This window comes from Myxocyprinus asiaticus, chromosome 7 (assembly GCF_019703515.2).
Source record: "Myxocyprinus asiaticus isolate MX2 ecotype Aquarium Trade chromosome 7, UBuf_Myxa_2, whole genome shotgun sequence".
Classification (NCBI taxonomy): domain Eukaryota; kingdom Metazoa; phylum Chordata; class Actinopteri; order Cypriniformes; family Catostomidae; genus Myxocyprinus; species Myxocyprinus asiaticus.
Window position 1 is genome coordinate 54,617,309 of NC_059350.1, and position 9,626 is coordinate 54,626,934.

Genomic DNA, 9,626 nt, shown 5'->3' on the forward strand with positions numbered 1-9,626 from the left:
AGTTTAAGTCTTTGGTTCTTTTAATTGTGATGATTTTGGCTCACATTTAACAAAAACCCACCAATTCACTATCTCAAAAAATTAGAATATGGTGACATGCCAATCAGCTAATCAACTCAAAACACCTGCAAAGGTTTCCTGAGCCTTCAAAATGGTCTCTCAGTTTGGTTCACTAGGCTACACAATCATGGGGAAGACTGCTGATCTGACAGTTGTCCAGAAGACAATCATTGACACCCTTCACAAGGAGGGTAAGCCACAAACATTCATTGCCAAAGAAGCTGGCTGTTCACAGAGTGCTGTATCCAAGCATGTTAACAGAAAGTTGAGTGGAAGGAAAAAGTGTGGAAGAAAAAGATGCACAACCAACCGAGAGAACCGCAGCCTTATGAGGATTGTCAAGCAAAATCTTTTTTTCAAAAGAATTTGGGTGAACTTCACAAGGAATGGACTGAGGCTGGGGTCAAGGCATCAAGAGCCACCACACACAGACGTGTCAAGGAATTTGGCTACAGTTGTCGTATTCCTCTTGTTAAGCCACTCCTGAACCACAGACAACGTCAGAGGCGTCTTACCTGGGCTAAGGAGAAGAAGAACTGGACTGTTGCCCAGTGGTCCAAAGTCCTCTTTTTCAGATGAGAGCAAGTTTTGTATTTCATTTGGAAACCAAGGTCCTAGAGTCTGGAGGAAGGGTGGAGAAGCTCATAGCCCAAGTTGCTTGAAGTCCAGTGTTAAGTTTCCACAGTCTGTGATGATTTGGGGTGCAATGTCATCTGCTGGTGTTGGTCCATTGTGTTTTTTGAAAACCAAAGTCACTGCACCCGTTTACCAAGAAATTTTGGAGCACTTCATGCTTCCTTCTGCTGACCAGCTTTTTAAAGATGCTGATTTCATTTTCCAGCAGGATTTGGCACCTGCCCACACTGCCAAAAGCACCAAAAGTTGGTTAAATGACCATGGTGTTGGTGTGCTTGACTGGCCAGCAAACTCACCAGACCTGAACCCCATAGAGAATCTATGGGGTATTGTCAAGAGGAAAATGAGAAACAAGAGACCAAAAAATGCAGATGAGCTGAAGGCCACTGTCAAAGAAACCTGGGCTTCCATACCACCTCAGCAGTGCCACAAACTGATCACCTCCATGCCATGCCGAATTGAGGCAGTAATTAAAGCAAAAGGAGCCCCTACCAAGTATTGAGTACATATACAGTAAATGAACATACTTTCCAGAAGGCCAACAATTCACTAAAAATGTTTTTTTTATTGGTCTTATGATGTATTCTAATTTTTTGAGATAGTGAATTGGTGGGTTTTTGTTAAATGTGAGCCAAAATCATCACAGTTAAAAGAACCAAAGACTTAAACTACTTCAGTCTGTGTGCATTGCATTTATTTAATACACGAGTTTCACAATTTGAGTTGAATTACTGAAATAAATGAACTTTTCCACGACATTCTAATTTATTGAGATGCACCTGTGTATATATATATATATATATATATATATATATATATATATACATTTAAATTAATGTAATAATTAATCAGATTGTTGACTAAACTGGAATATTTTTTGTTTGTTTTACAAATGTAAAATAAAAAGTATATCAGAGAAGCAATAACAAATAACTAAGGGGGGAAATAGGAAAAAATCATTAAAACTAAAATAATAGCAATATATATATATATATATATATATATATATATATATATATATATATATATATATATAAACATTACAAATATATATATATTTTTTAAATGATGTAAATATACATATATAAGTATATATACAGCTCTGGAAAAAATGAAGAGACCACTGCAAAATGATCGGTTTTTCTGGATTTACTATTTATAGGTATGTGTTTGAATAAAATGAACAGTTTTGTTTTATTCTATAAAGTACTGACAACATTTCTCCCAAAATCCAAATAAAAATATTGTAATTTAGAGCATTTATTTGCAGAAAATGACAACTGGTCAAAATAACAAAAAAGATGCCGAGTTTTCAGACCTCGAATAATGCAAAGAATACAAGTTCATATTCACTTATAAACAACACAATACTAATGTTTAAACTTAGAGTTCAGAAATCAATATTTGGTGGAATATCCCGGATTTTCAATCACAGCTTTCATATGTCTTTGCGTACTCTCTACCAGTCTTTCACATTGCTGTTGGGTGACTTTATGCCACTCCTGGAGCAAAAATTCAAGCATCTCTGCTTTGTTTGATGGCTTGTGGCCATCCATCTTCCTCTTGATCACATTCCAGAGGTTTTCAGTGGGGTTCAGGTCTGGAGATTGGGCTGGCTGTGTGGGCATGGAGCATTGTCCTGCTTGAAAAACCAATCCTCAGAGTTGGGGAACATCATCAGAGCAGAAGGAAGCAAGTTTTCTTCCAGGATAACCTTGTACGTGGCTTGATTCATGCGTCCTTCACAAAGACAAATCTGCCCAATTCCAGCCTTGCTGAAGCACCCCCAGATCATCATCGATCCTCCACCAAATTTCACAGTGGGTGTGAGACACAGTGGCTTGAAGGCCTCTCCAGGTAACCATTAGATGACCAGGTGAAGGATCGGTGATGATATGGAGGTGCTTCAGCAAGGCTGGAATCGGGCAGATTCATCTTTGTGAAGGATGCATGAATCAACCCATGTACAAGGTTGTCGAGCCAATTTAACTATTTTTGTAATTTTACTGTCTATATATTTTTAGAAGCAGGCAGTATTCCCTAGTTCAGCGCTGTGTCTAGAAGGTAACACTCCCGCGGTCTAAGTCTCGCGAGAGTCTCATTCGCTGTTACCAAATTTGGGTTCAAGGATTAGATTTAGTGGTAGGGTTATGGTAAGGTTTAGGGGTAGGTGTAGGGTCTCTGTGGGACTCCAAATAAACAGTGTATGAACCTCGCATTTGGCTCTCGTGAGAGGCTCTCGCGAGACTTTAGCCAACCTGGAGGTTACCCTGTAGATCCGACCTACTCCAGGCTGTGTTCCCCTCCTCCCTCCCGTGCATTCCCCCGGTGTCCGGTCAGGTGACGCGCTGTTCTGACTCGCCTTCTCATTCTTCGTGGAGTCGACACAAACCACACACAGATATTTAACACCGAACGGATATTTACAGAATAAAGCCCGACGCCGTTTATTGCAAGCGGAGAGAAGAGGACACAGAATGGGGTGTCGAGAGGTTTTTATATTCGTGGTGTTCGCGGCATCGACACTCGCGGTTGAGGTAAGAAACAAAAGATCAAAGGGTCGATTCAACACAAGCAACATCTCAGTGTTCTGTATGAATGACTGTGATGTGAATAAGAAAAAAAATAGAAATAAAATTGACTGTACATTCCTGAAATGTGAAATATTATTCTGTTATTTGGCCTAAGACACGACATTTTATTTTATTCAGTGCAATTCCTTATCATATAAATTGTATATTTTGGGCATAGCCTATATATAATTTTTTTCGGGTTTGTATCGGAAATGTCTCGCTGATTTTAAGATGTAAATAACAGCGACACACTGTTACACTGCGGAATGTGTCGCTCATCGCGCGCTGTTTTATTGTAACATTGTATCATTCACACATCATGTTCAAAGAAACAATGACCGACAGCAGCACATTGACCGTCCTGTGGCATTTAAATGCACAGTCTGCTGCTGTCGGTCACTGTTCCTTTGAACATGATGTGGGAATGATACAATGTTACAATGAGCGATGCATCATTTATCACCTTCATTGTTACATTATATCGCATATTCATAGCCTGATCTCTATTTTAAATCATTCTAAAGTGTAAAATTGCGCTCATTTGCATGTTGGTTGGACTCAAACAACAGGGATCAAAATGGGATCAAGCAATAATCCCTGCAGGAATCAAATGAGTTCACACCGGAATACTGAAATATGGGAATTTACATTATTTTGATTCTTGTTGGACCTATTTGGTAATCCAAATATACAGCCTTCAGGAATATCATCCATGTTGTTGTCAGTGGGCGTGCAAAGAGAATTTCAATGACGTCTTGATGCATCAGCGGCCTTTCTCTTCAAACATGACTGTGTCAGTCGCGACAGACAAGTTAAAATATACTTCGTTATATATGTTTATATATATAAACGCATGCTCGAGACTCTTGCGTTGTGTTCCTCCCTATTCTCTCGTCCTGTGGATTCATTGTACAATGACGTGAGTGTTTCGAGGAACACGCTATTTTTAAGTGTAGTTTATTTTTAGTTTTATTTTAAGACTAGCTCATTTAAGACACTATTGTCTGTGTGTTGTCTTAAGCCTGTAATTTTCCACACCGCAGTCTTCTCACAACATTTACTGCGTTTGAAGGGCAGACACACTGTAACAAACAATACCACGGTAATAGTATGTTTTGTGAACATGTTTCTTCTTTATAATACCAAAAATGACAAGGTATTCTTTGGAGTACCATGTAAATACAATGGTACATGAATATTAACCACCAGATCTTCAAAATCCCAGTTTAACCCCTGAGCATTATTACTACTTCATGCCATTATTGTACCATGATACAACAGTTTCATGTTTGGGGTGCATTGCAAATTATTTAGATTTGATCGCAACATTGCAACGCTCACAAAAATGTTCCATAGTAACCCTAATTTCAGCCAAAATACTATAAGTGCTTGTTATTTTTACAACTATACAACCATAATTAATGTTATTCAAAAAGCATCAGCAGCTTTCTGATTATTGCCGCCTTCACGTGCTATTGGAATGATCGTAAATACGAGTTTCATACTTGGAAGTTGCTCACGAACACCCCCTCAAGTCGTAATTACAAAAGATCATTTTGACACACGAGGTTTCCTAGTCGGGAGAACACGTAAACATTCAACATGTCGGTGGAGAACGTGGTTACATTCGAGTTTTTGTTATTCTGAGTTTTGGGGGTTACCATTATAGTAAAATTGACGATTGACAAAAACTGAAGAAATCAGCCGGTTTTCCACTATCGGGCCAGTGCCAGCCAGGGCTATCAACTGGTCAGCCGGGGCCAATAGCCTTGGACCTCAAGCCCGAGATGAAAATCGATCTGCATTCCCACCATCAGGCCAATAACTCTGCAGCGTTGCCCTTAATATGCCGCTGTGGTGCCAACATCACACACCTCGCCCATTTCACAAGCAAGAGGGAAGCTCAAGATGAGGTATCATGGTACCTAGAATATCGAGTTTATATCGAATGTAAACTGCAAGATAAGTTAGCGTTGACAACTCAACAACTGTAACTGCCGTGATGTCCCGAGTGGTCTCGATACTAACAGTGGGAAGATGTCCCAGCACACTGTCTATGAAAGTTCACCGAACCATGGAAAGTAATTTCTTTGGGCACCGCTTTGTCCATTGGCCTTTTTAACAGATTTGTACTGTGCCCACATTTTGTATTTATTTTTTTCCCGAACCTGTACCATTGTGCGCTGGATACACAACCTGGGAAGTTTAGCGAAACTCCGCCTTTGACATTGAACCAGCCTCAATTCCTGGTTAGCCTTGTTTGGCCCAAGGGTAAATGGCGGCCCAAAGGCCATTGGCCCCAAGAAAGCCCAGAGGAGGCACGATGAAGCACCGGAAGTGTCAGTGGGAATGTAACTGGCACTGGCACGAACTAGCATGCCCAGTAGTGGAAATGTGGCTATTGATTGCTCACTTTTTTTAGCAAATGCTGTACAAACCACATCATAGTTACTAAACTACACTCCATACTGCTTCCAACCAGCATGAATTTAGCATGCAAACATTCACTTTTACTAGTTAGTACATAAAGAAATACAGAGATTATTTTGAGTTACATTGACACGTCTATTTTTATTGGGTTTACCCAATTCAATTAGGTTCTTTCTACACAACGTGTTTGTGTTGAGATTACATAGTAATTTTAAATTAAGAAAACTCATTTCAAACACATGGAACCACTGTCCACAACTGAATCAAGTTCAGCCAAAAAGCAATTTCTTTGAGTGTAGTGAACATACATTTTTTAAGTTACGCTCTGCTCTAAAAAAACTATATTGTCTAGGTTTGAGCTTGTGAACTGAAGAACTTGCTTGCAAACCAAAGTGGTCCGATTTATGAGCGAATTCTTCTTTTAAATCATTTAATTGCTCGGAATATTCGCAAATCAGTCTGAGTGATTCATTAGGTAATCAGACTCGAAACAATTTCTAAAAATCGGAAATTCATCCCTGCAAAGTTCATTTTAGCATTAACTTGTGTAACTCCATATTTTGTGTTCTTTTGTTTGCACTCCAATTAGTCGTTGGACAACACTGCTGTCATCCTGCTTTATTAAGAACTATAGATCACCAAAGGTCACATGACTCACAGTGGTATGGCCCGCATACAGAGCTGAGCTTTGTGAAATCACCCGTTTGTTTGCAGACTGAATGGGCAGTATTGTTGGCACCCGTGTGGTGAACCAGCAGGTGAATGATGTCGATGAGGAACACATTGGTACAGGATTGCTGTGCAAACCTCACAGTGGGACTGGACGTTGTATCCAATATTCTCCATATATTCACGACTTTGCTGGCAATATAAAATTAAGCAACAATAAAAAGCAGGGGCGATCAACTGCATTTTTGTTGATAGAACTTTAATAATTAGAACAAAAATGTAGAAACTGTGTATGAATGAAAAATTTCTTATTAAACAAAGTAATTATCATATCATTTAATGACTGTCAAACTTTAGTCCAGTTAGCCATAACCAACGAATCAAAGCACAAAAAAACCTCTCTGTCTACACTGTTGACTTGGTCATTGATCTTTTTTTACTTTTATTTTCTAAAATAGATATGCCACAAACATCACCATTACCATTAATCTAAATTCAAAATAATAATCAAACTAAAACATAGAAAAGTCAAATAACAATATCAGTGTTTAGATGTATACCAGGGGTGCTCGCTCATCTAAATGAGATCTACTTTTTCATAATGTCATTATAGAAAGATCTACCATACGCAATATATACATAGTTGGTAGTGAAATTTGACAGTTCTCTGTACCTATTTTGATACAACAAATAATACTTATTATTTTATTTTGTAAGCATTGTTTCAAGGTATCAAGTCAACAGTCTATAATCAAATAAGAACAAAATAATAAAAAATAAAAGCAATAAATAGAAACAAATTAAAAGAAAACAATGCTTTTTTAACACCTTTAAAAAAACAACAGCAGTAGCCTATCAAGTATTCAAGTAAACATATAGAAAGAAATGAAATGTCTCGGTGCTCTTACTCCCTGTTTACAAGCAAAAACTGAAACTGGAGAAGCCTGTGACGTGAATGGTTTAATGCTGGTCCTCAGAGGTGTAGGAGAAATTACAGGATTGCTTTGATTCTGTGGACTGGGACATGTTTAGGGAATCATCGTCCGATGTGAATGAGTACGTAACTGCTGTCACATTCTTCATCAGAAGATGAAGTGTTCCCACAAAAAGCGATACGCACATATCCCAACAATTGCACCAGCGCGTTCCGGTCCGGAGACATGCAGGCTTACATAATATGCAAGTACAATCTCCGGAAAGCCATTAAGAACGAGTGACTCCAGCCAGGTCTCCTAAGCAACCAAATTGGCCCGGTTGCTAGGGAGGGTAGAGTCACATGGGGTAACCTCCTCGTGGTCACTATAATGTGGTTCTCGCTCTCGGTTGGGCGTGTGGTGAGTTGTGCGTGGATGCTGCGGAGAATAGCGTGAAGCCTCCACACACGCTACGTCTCCGCGGTAACACGCTCAACAAGCTACGTGGTATGATGCGCGGATTGACGGTCTCAGACGCGGAGGCGGAGATTCGTCCTCCACCACCCGAATTGAGGCGAGTCACTGCGCCACCACGAGGACTTAGAGTGCATTGGGAATTGGGCATTCCACATTGGGGAGAAAAAAAAAGAACGCAAACCGCGACTATGGACGGAAACTTGAGTCACAGTTTAACAACACGCATAATGCGCGCCGTTTGTGGCAGGGGATAAAAACTTTCACGGACTACAAACCCAAAACACACTTTAACAACTGCTGAAGTGTCACTCACGGACGAGCTGAACAGCTTCTACGCCCGCTTTGAACACGCCCTCTGCGTGCCCCAGCAGCTCTACATGAGACCGTCCTAGTGGCCTCAGAGGATGATGTGAGGAGGACTTTTCAACAAATCAACATACGGAAAGGCGCTGGACCAGATGGAATTACGGGTCGTGTTCTGAAAATCTGTTAGCGTTCAACTAGCTGCTGTTTTCACAGATATATTCAATTTCTCCTTAAGCACATCAATAGTTCCCACCTGCTTTAAAACCACCACCATTGTTCACGTTCCCAAGAAAAACAAAGTCAACTTCCTTAACGACTACAGGCTAGTGGCACTCACACCCATCACAATGAAGTGCTTTGAGAGGCTGGTGCATAAGCACATTAAGGACATCACCCCTAAAAAGCTGGACCCCTTATAGTTTGCCTACCGCCATGATAAATCTACTGAGGATGCCATATCTCTTGCATTGCATACCACACTGGCTCAGCTGGAAAACAGAAACAGCTATGCCAGGTTACTTTTTGTCAATTACAACTCTGCATTTAACATGGTTATTCCATCAAAACTCATACAGAAACTGCTTAACCTAGGACTCTGATCCACTTTATGCAACTGGATACTGGATTTTCTCACTGGCTGACCCAAGCTTGTGCAAATGGGTAAAAACACCTCCTCCTCTCTGATCCTCAACACTGGCACACCACAGGGAAGCATGCTGAGCCCACTTCTGTACACCCTGTTCACCCAAGTGACTGTGTGGCCAGATACAGCTCCAATTCCTTCTTAAAGTTTGCTGATGACACCACCGTAGTAGGCTTGAACACAAACAATGATGAGACAGCCTACAGGGAGGAGGTGAGGCTCCTGGCAGAGTGGTGCCAGAGTAACAAACATTGCTCTCAATATCAGCAAAACAAAGGAGCTTGATATTGACTTCCGGAAACAGGGAACAGTGCATGCACCCATCTACATAGGAGATGATGCTGTTGAGAGGGTGAACAGTTTTACATTTCTTGAAGTCACACTCACTTATACCCTCAAGTGGACTGAGCATGTGAAGACTGCCATCAAAAAAGCTCACCAACATCTTCACTTCCTCAGACGTCTGAGGAAAACTCGGATGTCCACAGCAGTCATGACCAGGTGCGCTGTTGAATCCATTCTCACCAGAGGCATTACATTTTTGTGGAACAGCTGCTCATCACAGGACAAGACTGCCCTGCAAAGGTGGTGAAAACAGCTCAAAGAATAATAGGCACATGCCTCTCCTTAATCCAGGAAATCCGCTCTAAACGCTGTCTCAGGAAAGCTGAAAGCATCACGAAGGACTCTAGTCACCTTGCATGACCATTTTTCTCCTTTCCCTGTGGGAAGCAGATCAGGTGCATCAGCACACGCACATCAAGATACAGTAACAGCTTCTACTCCACTGCCATAAGACTGTTACATCTAAAACATAACTTTATAGACCCCTTCACATACACACCTCATATAATTTAGCCATCAACCTTTTTGCACTATTATTTCTGTTCAGCCTGCAACATTGCTGCTACCTCAACA

At 40.6% G+C, this 9,626-nt stretch overlaps 1 protein-coding gene across 1 annotated transcript in view; it reads left to right on the forward strand.

Moving 5' to 3' along the window:
• The first annotated feature begins 3,038 nt into the window (after positions 1 to 3,038).
• Positions 3,039 to 9,626, forward strand: part of LOC127443768 (amyloid-beta A4 protein-like) — a 39,864-nt gene continuing 33,276 nt past the window's right edge. Inside the window, exon 1 of the mRNA XM_051702628.1 lies at positions 3,039 to 3,233. Within this exon, the coding sequence (XP_051558588.1) occupies positions 3,174 to 3,233 (60 nt within the window). The 5' untranslated portion in view covers positions 3,039 to 3,173. The remainder of the gene's footprint in view (positions 3,234 to 9,626) is intronic.